At 43.7% G+C, this 14,570-nt stretch overlaps 1 protein-coding gene across 4 annotated transcripts in view; it reads right to left on the bottom strand.

Annotated features, from left to right (window-relative positions):
* DIP2B (disco interacting protein 2 homolog B) overlaps positions 1 to 14,570 on the bottom strand; it is a 63,201-nt gene that overhangs the window by 10,423 nt on the left and 38,208 nt on the right. For 3 of the 4 annotated variants that reach the window (XM_030468112.1, XM_030468115.1, XM_030468114.1), the window contains 21 exons: positions 14,065 to 14,184; positions 13,291 to 13,488; positions 12,982 to 13,073; positions 12,379 to 12,489; positions 10,787 to 10,910; positions 10,166 to 10,275; positions 9,307 to 9,409; positions 8,601 to 8,665; positions 8,246 to 8,339; positions 7,594 to 7,713; positions 6,708 to 6,822; positions 5,883 to 6,022; positions 5,563 to 5,699; positions 5,180 to 5,260; positions 4,570 to 4,697; positions 3,717 to 3,831; positions 2,598 to 2,799; positions 2,084 to 2,193; positions 1,872 to 1,952; positions 1,229 to 1,352; positions 166 to 287 (listed from right to left, as the gene is read on the bottom strand). In XM_030468112.1, coding sequence (XP_030323972.1) covers positions 166 to 287; positions 1,229 to 1,352; positions 1,872 to 1,952; positions 2,084 to 2,193; positions 2,598 to 2,799; positions 3,717 to 3,831; positions 4,570 to 4,697; positions 5,180 to 5,260; positions 5,563 to 5,699; positions 5,883 to 6,022; positions 6,708 to 6,822; positions 7,594 to 7,713; positions 8,246 to 8,339; positions 8,601 to 8,665; positions 9,307 to 9,409; positions 10,166 to 10,275; positions 10,787 to 10,910; positions 12,379 to 12,489; positions 12,982 to 13,073; positions 13,291 to 13,488; positions 14,065 to 14,184 — 2,492 coding nt within the window. The remainder of the gene's footprint in view (positions 1 to 165; positions 288 to 1,228; positions 1,353 to 1,871; positions 1,953 to 2,083; positions 2,194 to 2,597; positions 2,800 to 3,716; positions 3,832 to 4,569; positions 4,698 to 5,179; positions 5,261 to 5,562; positions 5,700 to 5,882; positions 6,023 to 6,707; positions 6,823 to 7,593; positions 7,714 to 8,245; positions 8,340 to 8,600; positions 8,666 to 9,306; positions 9,410 to 10,165; positions 10,276 to 10,786; positions 10,911 to 12,378; positions 12,490 to 12,981; positions 13,074 to 13,290; positions 13,489 to 14,064; positions 14,185 to 14,570) is intronic. The other variant, XM_030468113.1, reaches the window with a different exon arrangement.

The following is a 14,570-nucleotide window of genomic DNA, read 5'->3' as shown; positions in this document are numbered from 1 at the left end:
AGGAACCACCTGTTTCAGAGCAATTCCTTTTTTCACATATGAAGAAGTGGTTCTCTCTTGCATTATCTAAACTCAGACTCTGTCTCTCAGTTCTAAGATGTGCTTGGGTCCCTGCTGGCATGCAAACACCCCAGGAGCTGGGGCAGCTCTGGCTCTGTTACTCACTTCCACGATCATTCGCACAGTGGGCAGAGTAGCAGTGAGGCTCTGAGCATGAGGAGGTCTCACGGTGACAGGGATGCAGCCAGCATACAAACACCCATAGAAGGCTGTGATCAGCTCAATGCCTGCAAGGACACAAGAGGCTGTGCTGTAGGACACTGGGGGATGGAGCCCCTGGTGAACACCAGCCTTTCCCCCAAGGAATTGTTCTCCATGTCTGGGTTACAGTTTCCCACTGGGAGGTACACACACACACTGCTCAGGAGATGTGCAACATGAGCAGCCCAAACACTGAGGGCAGTGCCACAAGGAAGCTGAGAAAGCTTGGGATAGGAAGTGGAAAATACTGACCCCATATCCTTCTTAAGAGGAAAATGATGTTCCCAGTGTCAAATGACTCAAAAGTCAGAACATCAAATGACTCAAAAGTCTGAGCAGAATCGTCTGGAAGGGCAAGGACACCCACCAGGGACCACCCAGAGCACCTCTCACTAGCAGTGAGTATCTTACAGATGCCAAGTGAGGAAGCTGTGTGCCACCAGCCCAGCAGGCAGACTGCCCTTCCCACTGCTCCCAGCCCATCCCTATGGAAAAGGCATCCAGCAGTCTCCCTGGGAAAACCTCTTTTCTACACAGCTGAAGGTGATGGCACCAAGAAGCCACCCTTCCAGTTCTCACAGCAAACCACATGCTCTTCCTGCGGGGTGAAAAGCTGACAAGGGGCAAGATGACTTCAGACAAATGAGATCTGAATTAACCTCTGGTTGGGTGCTGCAATTCTCCAGCACATGCAGTGTGGTCACAAGTCTCTAATAACTGGGCAGTGAACATACCATACCAGAGGATTTTGACAACCTAAGAAGACTTTGAAGTTTTTATTCTAAACATCATGACACAGCAAGATACATCCAGGAGTGAGAAGGTAATAATTGGCTTTTCCAAAACTCTACCTAAACTATCATTCTTTCCATGATCCCTCCTGTATTTCCAGATTTCCATGAGATTTTAAAGGAAGACCATGTAGCAGTTCCAGAGAGGGATTCAGTCACTATGAAAACTTACTTACCAGGAGGATAAAGAAGCACCACATTGTCTCCTGCATTGAGATGTCCTTTGTCACACAGAACTGATGCAATTCTCTCTGCTTTTTTGTGCAACTGAAGGCAGGTGGCTGTGCACACAGTGGTTCCCTGGAAAGGAGACAAAAATGCTCTAAACAAAGGCTGGCACAACACATGTGGCAGTAAAATGGCTGCTGCAAAGAAAAACAAACAAACAAACTTGCTTGCTAGCATCAATCTATAGCTACTGGTTATCTATACCTAGAGGCTGCTGGCATTCAGTGAGCCATTTATCCACTACATTATCAAAAAGAGATGGAGTTAGATCTGCTCTAGAAACTTCTACCTTCCAGGGAGTCAGTTCAGGTCTTCTTGCACCAGAACCTTGCCAGAATATACTCAACAGGGAAACACCATTAAATGATACAGGAACCAGTGGGACCTACAAACATGCTCAGTTTTAAAATGAGGCATTGACCTGTGACAGTCATTTAAATGAAGTGACCTACAGGTTCAGAGGTTGAAGTTACACATCTAGGGGCAAAATCCAGCTGGAGTGGGCAAAAGATTTAAAGCACAGTCTCAAACTTGAGCTGAATAACATGCTGTGGACCTTAGAAACCCCCAACAACTCAGCACTGACTGTACCTTGGCATTTAATAAAAGGAAAAGTGGGTGGTCAGGAGTTGCTTGGGCTCTCCACTGCAAGACCTCTGTCAGGAACTGGTGCTGAAACAAAGAGGCAGTAATTAAACACCAATGCTTCTACTTCAGAGGCAAGTACTTAAGTCCACTTTTTGCTTGCTCAGGTGCAGGGTAAATTCTTTTCTCATTCTCTAGCTATGACAATCCTGATTTACCTTCTTAACTAAATCATTGTCTTCTATTTGACCAAGGTCTCTTCCAGAGGCTTGAGCAATACGCTTCCCAGCAACCAGGTTCCCCACCATCACAGAGGCAGGGCCAACACCTGTTGATAAAGAACAGTCAGATAAAACCTGTACTTTCAGTACCAACAGGAAGGAGTTGGCCTAGAGCTGCAGTCTGCAGGAGAGCAGAGGTGCAAAGATTTTCTGCAGGATCCTGGGTATGGATGCAAGAAAAGAGGTAATGAAACCTCACTGACAGAGTTCTGAAGGCACTGCCAGGCTCCTGCTCAGCAGTAGAGAGAATCCTAATGAGTCCAATGGTAAGAATCTAAATTCCTGACTGGCACATGCAAAGAAAAGCCTCAATAACCCCAGCCACAGGCCACCAGACAAGCTCTGGTCCCCAGCAAGTGGGATACTCCATGCCAGAGGCATCACACAGCTTCCTAAGGCTGAGAGCATGAGCTTCAGCTTGCTACCATGAAACAGAAAGGGTTTGTGTTACCTGGTTGTTTCTGCCTGGGCTTTGGCAAGTTTGTCACACAGGTGTGTGGGCACATGAGGATGTTACACGGGTGAAGAGAGCCCTCCAGAAAGTGCTGTTTGGTTTGTGAGATATGGATCCCTCCCAGTGGAGTTTTTGGCAATGTATTGGCTGGCACAAGAGCAAGGCAATATACACCCACTTGGTGAATGCTGTCAATTGCCTAGAGAAAGGAAAGATGGTCATTTAAATTCATACTTGAGACAGTTTCTTGTTTCTGGCTGCACTGACACACTGCAAGCCAAAACCTTTATAAGGTACTGGGGAGCAAGTCAGTCACTGCCATTCCATTCCCCCACTAACATCGTTGAGCCCTCTGCTAAGAGTTAAGTGCTTGGTAGCATCTCTGCCTTTATAGTTCATTTCATATACAAGAAACACATTTTTAAATCTTTCATGACCAAAATCCCAAAATACACATGGCTGCTCAATGAACCATGCTTTTGATCTCAGGATTTTATCCATCTGTCTCCTCTGAACCATCACACTCTGTTCCTTTTTGTTCACCTCAGCATTCAGGCATCTAATACATTATTCAAACCACCAGGTACTTTCCTGATTTTTCACAACCTGAAACATCACTCCCAAGAATGACATACATGCAGTGCAGGCAGCTCTCAAAGTATCTGCTACTTATTCTACTAGGAATTTACCTGTTTTAACCTTTCTCTGCTTCCTGCTGAAAATGCATGTCTGGAGATAAGGGTGGCTTTAAAACATAACTTTGAGCACCAGCATGACCCAAGTGCAAAAGCAGAACTCCTGAGCTTGAGCACCAGATTTATTCTGCAGTGCTGAGAGGCAGCTGTGTTTCTTTACAGCCATCCTGCCAGCACAGTGCTGACCACTTTGTGTCAGAGCCCACACTATTCTGTGCTGCAATTGGTTTCCCAGGACCTTCAGGACACAACAGAACAGCCTGGACACAGCAGATGTACCCAGCTTGTGACCCTGTAAAAACACCTTGTGCCAAAAGGGATCCTGAGCCTGTGCTTTTCCCATCTGGGGCATTCTGATGGCCTCTGACCTGCCCAAACACTGAAAAATGCACAAACTCACCTTATCACCTTATCACCTTACCTGCAGCACTCGACTCATCCACTGAAAACTGTCCTCTTCAGATGCATCTGGCCTCTGCTCTGCAACCACCACAATCCTCTCATCGTAGAAGACAGACACTGAGAACACAGCAATCCTGAGGAAAAGGGAAGAGCCATAAAGCCACAATTTCTGGTTTTACTCCTTGGGAATAGGAAGCCAAGGAAACAGGCAGAACTCATAAAAAAACCAAACCCATGGGGCAAAAACAGAGAAAAAAATGAGATAATTAGAACTGAGCCAAAAAGGAAAGACTTTGTGAAGTAGATAAAGGATTAATTCCACTAACTGATGGAATTTCTACATTTCTGTATCACATTTCTGTTCCAACCTGTGGCAAAATCACCAATGCACTGAACCCTTTAAAAGAATCTACACGATGTATGGGGTTTAAAATCTCCAGTTAAGTCTTAGAGACATGAGCTCCAATATTGCCTGAGGGTCTATGAAATGATATCCACAACTGCCAAAAAGAATTAAGTATCTCTGGACACCAATGAAACTCCTCATTGCTGCAGAGCATCAGCCAGCAGCTAACTACAGAGACTTAAAAGTAAATTCTACAGAGAATTTAATTCTCCATGTGACTGACTTATCTTGTTATTCGATTCCTTCCTCTAAACCAGACAAACTTGATAAAAAGCCAGACAGGAGAGTGGGGGAAACAGACCTGGGTTGGACAGGATCAGGCCAATCAGTGTCTAAACCAGAAAATGTCTAAATCTTACTTTAACTGAGCTACTCAAACAAACCAGTTACTGAAGAGAAATCAAGGATCATGCTAAAGACCCTGTTTCATTATATTATAAGCAGAAGCTTACTGAGAGGGGGTTACCTTCCTCTGTAAACTGTTTTTATTGACTCTACTGCCAATCCAGTTGCTACGATGTCATCTGCATTGTGTCGACGCCCACTGACTGTCAGCAATCCATCCATTTTTCCAACCACAAACACCAAACTGCCCTGAAAGATAAAAAGGTATCAGTGAGCAAATGACAAAGCAGATATTCAGGTGTCTTTGATGATTTACACATTTCCTAGCTATGGCTGGAGGGATGGTATTTGTATAAAACACGTTTTCTTTCCCTTTAAATTACATCATTTATGACTGGACCAGGAGAAGCATTTTAGCCACTTCCTGAGACAAGACACTCCAGCAAGCACAGCAGAACTGCCATACAAAAAGCTTCTTAAAGTTGGTATTAGAAGAATTAGCAACCTAAAAATGTAACAAGCAAGGCAGGAAGGCACTGTAATGACAGCATGCTGGAAAATGAAGGGTTCCTGCTGGCTCAGGCAAACCCATTAACTCTCAGCTGTCTTATCCTCAGCAAGCTCTCCTTGCAAATATTTCTGTACCCAAATGCTTTTCTTTGGAACACTGAAGGCTATTAGCACCACCAAAAGAACAGAGCAATGCAAGCTCAAAAAACTGTTTTACTTACAGGTCCAACAAACCCCAGCAAGCCGGAACGGACAAATGGTACCTCACCCACTGGAGAGCCAGCAGAGTTCACAGGGATGACCTGCAACAGAAGGGAGGACATGGGAGGCAAAGTGGGTTTGCCTGAGGGCAGAAAAATATTCCCCACATCATGAATTACATTAAATGTGAGAGCAGTGATAAGGAGAAGGTGAAGGAATCCTTGGAACAGTCATTGTTTAGCACTGTGGGAGATCTTTAAGAAAGGGAACCCTGAATACATCTAACAGTAAGGAGTTTTTCAGGTTAGCTTTTTTAATAACAACATTAACAACTAATTTACAGACACAAAACATGCAAGGCCATTGGTTCTACAAAGCAAAAGATGCATTCTACTATCCATACCTCAAATGTATTCTTTGTCACGCCTGCCAGCCCATAATACATCATTCCTCCTGCTCTGGAGCTAACACAGATTTCACCAATCTCATCTGTTTTACAGAGCTGAGGTGGCCCATCAGGTTTCACTATGCACATCATTCCTGGGACAAATGGCACATTGTTAGCACAGTCCCCCAGGATTTGCCATGTATAAAAACTGATAAAAACCTCCCCAAGGCAACCCAGAGACTGAAGACAGAAGAGAGAACATTGAGCAGTTCTTTTCCTAAACCATTCCAGAACATTCACAAAAAAGTTAAGAGGAGACTTTTGCCCTTTTTTACCTCCTGGCATCACATGGCCAACATCCTGGACAGTGAGAGCAGAGTTTTTATCTTCAGTGTTGACACGAATGACACCAAAACTCAGCCCATTCATGGACAAGATGGCTCTTCCAGGCAAAGGTGCCCCAGGGACCCCAGGCCTTTGAAGGACACAAAGTCAATACAGTAAATCAGGCACACAGGTGGAGATACCACAGCAACATAAATATGGATATTTCAGTGTCTCTTCATTGCATCACAAATTTTAGACTGTGAGATGGCAGTAAGGATTGCCTCCCAGAAGAGTCACACTGATCAATACTGAACTGGTATTTGAAAGGAGAACACAATTTTCAAAAAGCCCAAGATGGACAATAATTCATTTCTATTAATTCTCTTTCCAAAAGAGACAGACTGTATTTTGGGCCAAGTGCATTTCTCCCAGGTCTTTATCTTGCCCCATGTTAAACACACACTCCCAGGCCAGATTACTGTTTATTGAAGAAGGTAGAGATGGACAGGACTGTCCATTTCCAAAATGAAAATGACTGTCCAAACTGCCACCAGATTTCATCTCAGATTGAAGAACATCACACTAGCTGTGTAAATCAAGAGCAGGAAAAGAGAGGACCATTCATACAGGCACTGCTGAGCTGTCACGTGTCTTGAGAAAAAAAAAAAAGCACTCATACCCTGGGAGAAATGTTTAATCTTAGCTACCTGAATACCTGAGCACACAGAGGAAATGTCACTGGAGCTTATTCCATGCTTAAGTCAACTATGACCAAGTGATGTGTGAAGAAACCTCAGGCTGGCTGACTGAACCTAGCAAAGCACGCTCATTACCTCCTGATTGCAATGGTCATTGCTTCTGGAGAGGTTGCACATGGACAAATTGCCTCTGGTTTAAGCCCATGGCTCTGAAACAAGCTCAGGAAGGCATCACATGAGGAAACAGACCCTGGAAAGAAATAAAATATATCTCTATGACTTGACAGCATTTGATTTTAAAAGCTGCATGTAAAAACAGCCTAGAAATAAGTGCAGAGTGTTTGTACTATATAGATACTGCATCACCTCTAAAAACCCCAGGTAGCACCTTCCAGGTCACAAAGGAGTTTAAGCATCTGCTGCACGTGACTTGGGAACTGGTGTATTCTCTTGAACAAGTATGCTTTTCTCCCTCAATTTTCTCCCAAGTTGTTACATGCTCCCAGCACAACATCAGGCTTAAAATCCTCTCCAGACTTCCAACAATTCAGGCACAAGTGTAGGATCAGTTCCCATGTTGCACGTGTAATCCAAACAAATCTATTCCAAGCACCCCTTCCAGCTGCTGCCATCTAGACAAATATTCTTTAAGCCTTTTCATTAACAACATTCCTTGTAGATTTTTCTGGGGATTTTTTTCCTCTTCATAATTCCCAAAAGCTTTTACCTTATCCCCTGTGAGCAATTTAAATCCAATCTCACCCTGTCTACCAGAATTCTGGTTTACATCCCAGAGCTTCCCACTCAGCTCTCCTGCTTCTTATTTTGCACTACCACCTTTCACAACTCACAACCCAAAGGATGAAAGCACAACCCTGGTAACTCAAGCACCACAACTCACAGGGCAACTGCCCTCATCAAAACCATCTCAGAAAGAGCTACAAAAGGGATTAAGCCTGAGGCTGTGAGACACTTGGCTGAGAAACCTCTGCCCCCAGCAGGGCAGGAGGTGCATACTCACAAGGATTTGCACCATCAGTTACAATCAGCATTCGAAGGGAGCTCAGGGTGACATCTCTTTGGTCTCGATGGGCCATCATGGCCCAGTGCAAGTCTCGACACTTGACTAAAGCCACTTTTGCTGCAAATCAACACACAAGAAAACCCCACATAAGGACAAACAGCAGCTTTCCACCAGTCATTCTCAGGTGAACATACACTTCCCAAATGAGAGAATTCTCAGTAAAACAAGCAAGCCTTAACTGAGCCTGCAGTCACAGTCCAACAGCATCTGCTGTGGCATGCAGACGACCATCTTCCCACCACCTGAGCCAGGGGCTGTCACTATTGCAGCATAAATGATCATCACCATCTGAATGTCCTTGGTGAGGACTGGGGGTCAATGCAGCTTGCTGGGAGCAACTGTTTTCTTGGTCTCATAAAAAGCATTGGCTTCAAGGATGCAGGTCATGGGGTCCCCATCAAGTTTGCTGCCATTCACATGGCATTAGGATATTGTGCATATTCAGAAATAAATTAAGAGGTTTGGCCCTTATTGTGAAAGAACAAGACAGGCTCTGCTGTCTCAAAAATGCTCAAAAAGCATTTGAGATTTTAGTCCTCATTCATTTATGCTGAGGGCTTCAAGCTGAAGTTGAAGAACATAAAATTACCTTTGTGGGCATGAACTCTCTGCACCCATGAGAGTGGACAGGTTTTCATCACAGAATAGGGCACACTGATAGTATGGAGCTTGTTCATTACATTCTGAAAAGCAGAAAAAAGGGCTCATAAAGCCTATTATGGAGCAGAAATGGGAGTCACCCTCACTCTCCACCAACCCCTATCCCACCAAGAATTCACATAAATTTATTCAGGCTGCTTCTACACTTCTCTCCAGAGAACTGTAGATCTACCAGGGAAAGATATGGTTGACTTGACAGGTAATGGTCCTCAGCCATCTCCCCAAATGTTGCAATTACAAGGAGTTATGGAATGGTTCAGAAGGTCCTTACAGGCTCAACTCACCGTTAGAATCCCATGCCACAGCCCTGCATCCTTCTTGAAATCCAAAACATTCACTATAGTTTCACCTGGGAAATGAAATTTGCAGTTTTGAAGTGAAATGTCTCAGGAAAGCTGTGACCATTATTTCTGCTAGAATCTGCCTGCACCTGAATCTGCCACTTGAATCTGTCACATCTGCTCCAAGAGGTACACATGTAGCAAGCAAGTGCAGAGCCTTGTGTGTCTGATTTTACATTTTACTAGTCAGAGCTCCTTGTTATGCAAAATAACACAACTGAACATCACTTTTTAGGGAGGAACATAGCCCTGAAAGATGCAAGAGAATTACACTCCAGCCTGTAATGTACAGCAGTAGAACAGAAAGGGTCTTAACCTCATTGTGCATCAGCAGTAGCAGAAGAGAGTAGAGAACATCATTCAAGCACTGACTCCCAGAAGCATTGGAAATTAAAGTGATGGTTTCAAAAGACAAACTCTGCATTTTAAACACCATTTTTCATTCCTCTTCACTATAGCAATGAAAATGATGTAGTTTGGGATGGAAAGATTACAGTTCTTCACTTTTTCTTTTTTTTTTTTTTTCTTTTTAAATAGCTACTATTGTGTGTTGGTTACTCACAGACAGCTGCTAGAAATGTCAGGGGCAACCACTACAAAATAATGTCAATGAACCTTCATTCCTTTGATGTTCTGTGGCATCACCTACCTTCAGAATAGTTGCAGGCCTGAGACAAGGCTTGACAGTGAGACAGCATGGCAATCCTGGACACTGTGACACCCATGACACTGCCCTCTTTGCTTGTCTTGTACTACAGAAGAGGGGAGGGAAAAAAAATCAAGGTGTGAGTCTGGATCCCACATGCAAAGAAAATTAAATCACAGAATCAATGAAGAGATTAAACAGAATTGTTAAACTGATCCCTGGGGGACACCACAGCCACCAGTTGGATGCAGCACCATTCCCACCACTCTCTGGTGGCTTCCAGGCAGTTCCTAACCCAGCACAGAATGCTCCTGCCTGAGCCATGGGCTGCCAGCTTTTCCAAAAGTGAGATAATGCTGAAAACTGAAGACATTTGTGGTCATTTCTTTATTACTCCTTCTCACAAAATCTCCTTTTGCTCCCTGAAGTGAACTGGAAAGTCAATCTGTAAGTTTAGAATACCCAAATTACTTAAACCACTGCAATTCTTAGAAGCTGCCTTACTGAGGTATGTGAATGAAAATAAGCTTTGCTAGGAAGAAGAGAAACCTTAAAATGCTGTTGGCTAAAGTTTCAGAAATCTGTGTACCACTCACACTACCTCAGAGAGCTCAGCTCCCTAAATTCCTGGCTTTCTAGAACAAACCCAGTGTTCTCCAATTCATTCTGAGAAGCACTGGAGGCCAAAAAGGTATTCAAAACTAAAATAAGCTTTGCAGCGGGTTGTACACAGTGAAAGACTTGTTTCAGTGGCTAGAAACTGGGAAGTTTAAGGCAGGAGGTCTAAGTATTATCTCTCTGGTGACTAGAACATTAAATTCAGCTCACAGAAACTACTTTCTATTCCCCATTCACTACTTACCTCAATATATGCTGGCTCAGTTCCTGCAGCTGAGATGTTGGGCTGCCAGTCCTTAGGAGATTTGGAGAGGTATTTTGAATCTGTCACAACCCATTTGAGTCTGGGCCAACCTAGAGCCAAAATTAAAGAGGAATATTAATACCAGTGTCTTTATTGAACAATTCATATCCTGCAAAAATACACTAAACTCCCATCATTTGTCCAAATTCAGTTACAGAAGCAAACTCCCAAGCCAAGCTGCTAGCCAGAAGGTTCATCTTATTTCTCATCAGGGAGTTCAGTGGGCAACAAGGCTCTTCCTCTGCTCAGGAAAGAGCCTTGCAGTATTTCTAAATATAGCTGCTTGTATCACTAACAAAACTGCTTTTGAACCCACCAAAAGCCACTAAAGGGACCTGAGGACAACTCTGGCCTGCAAGGCAGATTCATCATGATTTCCAGAACAAAGCAATTGTGTCAGACACACGGAGCAGCCTACACCATCTGCACAAAACCCACAACAGTCGAGTGACGCTGCTCCTGTTGCCCCTCCCAAGCTCATTCAGACATCTGACAGCTGCTTTCAGACAGTTCAGCTACAGCAAAAACACAGTCAAAAGCAAGCACACCAACTGAGCTAACCTTTAAACTGCACGATTTCTCCATTTTGGGTTTTTGGAAGCCCCTTCAGACAAACTTCAGTGGTGAGGGCCAAAGCGATGCCGCAGCTTCCCAGCAGGAAACCAATCTGCTGACCACCAGCATCCTGAGGGCAGAGGGGGAAAAGAAAGTCACTCTTGTTTAAAGATGCTGTAAATTTATCAAAACCCAAGGTCTGGCAATGCTCTGGTAACTGGATGGTAACATTATGGATGACATGGGGTGGAAAAAGAAGAAACAACCCATGCCCACAGCCACTCTTTGCTTCAGTTTGTCCTTTTGCACCTAAGACTCTGTCATGGTCACTCTGTCAAGACAGAAAATCACCTTTATCCTGGCCCAAACCAGGACAGATTCAAAGTCTGGCAATGTCAGGGATGAACACAACAGCCTCTGAGCTTGCACATTTTGGAAAATGATATATATCCAGCACAAAGACCTGCTGGGTAAAAATGGAGACAGCCCTACAAGCCAGTAAAGCTCCCCAGGAAAAGGATAAGCCATCACACAAATGCAGAAGGGATAGTTAATTTTCTGCATAGCAAGTCTGCTCTTGTCAATTAATTTTGTTAAAAAAATAACAAAAAAAAAAACCAATTATGTAACTAGGGGACAGATTGAGGAGAAATATGGTGAATCTGTAAGGAAACTCTTTATGCACAAACCAAATATTCCATTGGCAAGACTAAAATGCACTGGATGTGAAATCCACAGCATTGTGCCCAACATTAAGCATACCCCATTTATTTTCATTAATGGAAGCCCAGATGCTTCAAAGAGGAATCATGAAGCAAAAAAAGCAAAACATATAATTACACTGACATAACAAGGCTTCTCTTTCCCCAGGAACTAATTTCTATTGCACAATGATAAAAACACTGAAATGAGGCAACTCACTAAGAAATCCAATTGGGCAAACACTGGGCCAAGTTTTAATTTTGTATTTGGTTGCTACAGCAGTTGTCACACTGCAGGCAAATAAAGTAAAGCTCTGTGCCTCCCATAGTATTGCCAGACTAGCTTACCACTTCATTACCACCTCTCTGGCCATATGTTTGCCATTATCCTGTTTCTTCTGTTTCCTCTTACAAAATTCAAGTTTTAGACAGTTGGTGCCATGGCAATAATATGCCAATATTGCAAAAAATTCTGGTAAGGGTAAAGAAAGCACTTTGTTGAGTAAATAACTTGCAAAAGGTGAACTCTTTGGAAATACTCATCACCTGTAGCCTCCAGCAAAGTCAAAGACTGGCAGATGCTGAGCATGGCTGGAAATGAGATTCCCTTCACATGGACCAGAGGGTTGATTCACAAGCTTATCAGTACTCTATCAGTTATTTGCAATGAAGCATTGAGGGGAATTCATCTCCAGAGCCTCAGTTCAGCTCTCTGGTCAATCTGTTCTTCCATTTTTAAAGAGCTATTCCAGGTTCAAAAAGCTCTTTCACACGGTGTTGATACAGAGATGCTAAGGCAGCAGCCAAGATGCTGTGAAACACTTTCAGAGGTTGATGGTCTGACTTGGTTTCCATCCCACACCAGCCTAGCACTGCTCTAAGTTCCATCAACGTTACCTTTCTGGTAAGAGGTACCTCTATAGGCACTGGGATGACTTCTGCTAGGAGACAGCCATAAAATGCCACCATAAACATGACTGGGTCGTTGTTGGGATAAACAAGGGCTACCTGCAATTCATAAAAACATTCAGTTAGTTGAAATGCAAGGAAAAAATGCAAAGTTCAGATCTACAGAGACTAAAAGTCAGGAAACTTCCTGTTATTTCCCATTCTAGCACAGCATTTTTCACACAGCATCTTCAAGTGCTCTCTCTTCCATGGAATGTGTGGTGTGACCCTCAAGCAGCAAAGTTGGCATTCCCTGGGTGCCCATACAGATGGAGATGCACACACACACAGCCAAAACACAGAGATGTAAAACTCTTTATTTCCCTCAGAGGTGCAATACTCTTCCTAAGATGTATTTTAAAGACCAAAGCCAAAAAGTTGCTTACAGAGGAGCCAGAGGGACTGAAAAATCACAGAAGCTGCTTTCCCAAATAGCCTGTCCCTAGGACAAGGGTCCTGCTATTAACAAGATGATAATGTCTGTGGTAATTACAGCCCCCCCATGCCCTCCTTTACTTCAGAGGGAGAACCAGACAGTCCCAAACTCATTACCCTATCTCCAGGTTTTAACACGGGTTCATTTTTGGTCCCCAGTTTATTAAGCAGTGTGTAGGCCAGCTTGAGGCTTCTGCTCCACAATTTGCCTAGAACACAAAGAAGAGAGACTTGCACAACTCCAAATCAACCCAGCATACAAAAGAATATTTCAGTTCTTGACTGTTTGACCACCTCCAGTCACATCCTCCACCTCAGTTACACCGTTTTGGCTACAAAGCTCTCCAAAACCAGGAAGGGATTTGCAACCACACCAACACTGAGTTCTCCCCACTTTTGCTCTTTGGGAGCCAGGGCTCAACTCACCATATGTGAGGGTGTAAACTGGTTTTCCTGTAACATCCAGTGCTGTCAGACAGGGGCATTTAGCTTGGGTGGTACCCCAGCGCTGCAGTGCGGCTTCTAAGGCAGGAGGCCAGTTGCAAACAACCCCCAGGGGTTCTCCCTTCACAGGTGTCATCTGTCGGCCCTCTGGTTTGGGCTGGTTTGGGTCAGGCTGGGGAACTGAAGGAAATTCAGTAATGTTTCCCATTCATTTGTTATCAGACAGTTAAGCTGGAAAGAGATGCTAAAAACAAGAGGTTTTCCTTGTTGTCTGTAGGTTCGACAGCGCCTCTCACATCGTGGTTTTTAGGAACTTGCACCAAAACATCATGAACACAGCCCCCTCCCCAGGGTTCTATTAAAAGATGTTCCATGTAATAGTGAGGAAAGGAACAGAGAATTGGAAAAAAGGAAAACAATCCTACCAAATAAGGTTGTAATGCAATTACCAGCAAAGACAAACACTTCTGCGGAATTAATTACAGCAGGCTATGCAAATGAAAGGGTTTTCAGAATCTGTTTCAATATTTTTGTTAATAAATTTTAGTTATTGTAAGAAGTTTAGTGCTGAGGAGGCCACCCAAAGCTCAGCAGTACAGTAAATGACTTCCAACATTGGTATTGTGAAGGCTACTGCTGGCTGCAAACAGCAAATCAGAGGAAACTTTGAAAAGGATGGCATAAATAAATTCAGGACTGTGTCTGGCTGCATGCTCACAAGAAATGATTAATAAACCCATTGTTTGGTGCTATTACCTTCCACAATTTCTTCAAAATCATCCACGAAAAATTCTTTCAGGGGTGGTCTTTTAGGTCTTTTCAAGGTATTAAGCAACTGCTGAATTTTCGTGGAGACTCTGCTACTCACAGGAACACCTGGAGGGAAAGATTTTGTCTAATAAAAATGTTCACCATGGCTGTTAACATTTATACCTTACCTCCTTCCACCAGAGGATACTTCTCCTGGTGCACCCAACTACTGACTTCCATTATTAAAGGCTGTGCCAGTGCAGGACAACATTAGTATTATATCAGTCTGTATGAACGCAGTGGTCTGAAAATGCTAGTACTAGAAATTGATATTTAAATTGATATTTAAAGCACTGACTCCCTCCCAAAGCCTGATTTCCAGCTGACTATGACACACAGCACTTGCTGTACAACAGCAGCACTGCTCAGCTGCAGTGCAGGCTGCCAGCAGAGGGAGGGCACAGCAGGACCAGAAGCACTGATGCTCCCTCTCTGCACAAAGCTTTCTGCCA

The sequence above is a fragment of the Calypte anna genome, chromosome 33 (assembly GCF_003957555.1).
Source record: "Calypte anna isolate BGI_N300 chromosome 33, bCalAnn1_v1.p, whole genome shotgun sequence".
Taxonomy (NCBI): Eukaryota; Metazoa; Chordata; class Aves; order Apodiformes; family Trochilidae; genus Calypte; species Calypte anna.
Note: the sequence above shows the minus strand (reverse complement) of the source record. Positions and strands in the feature narration are given on the sequence as shown.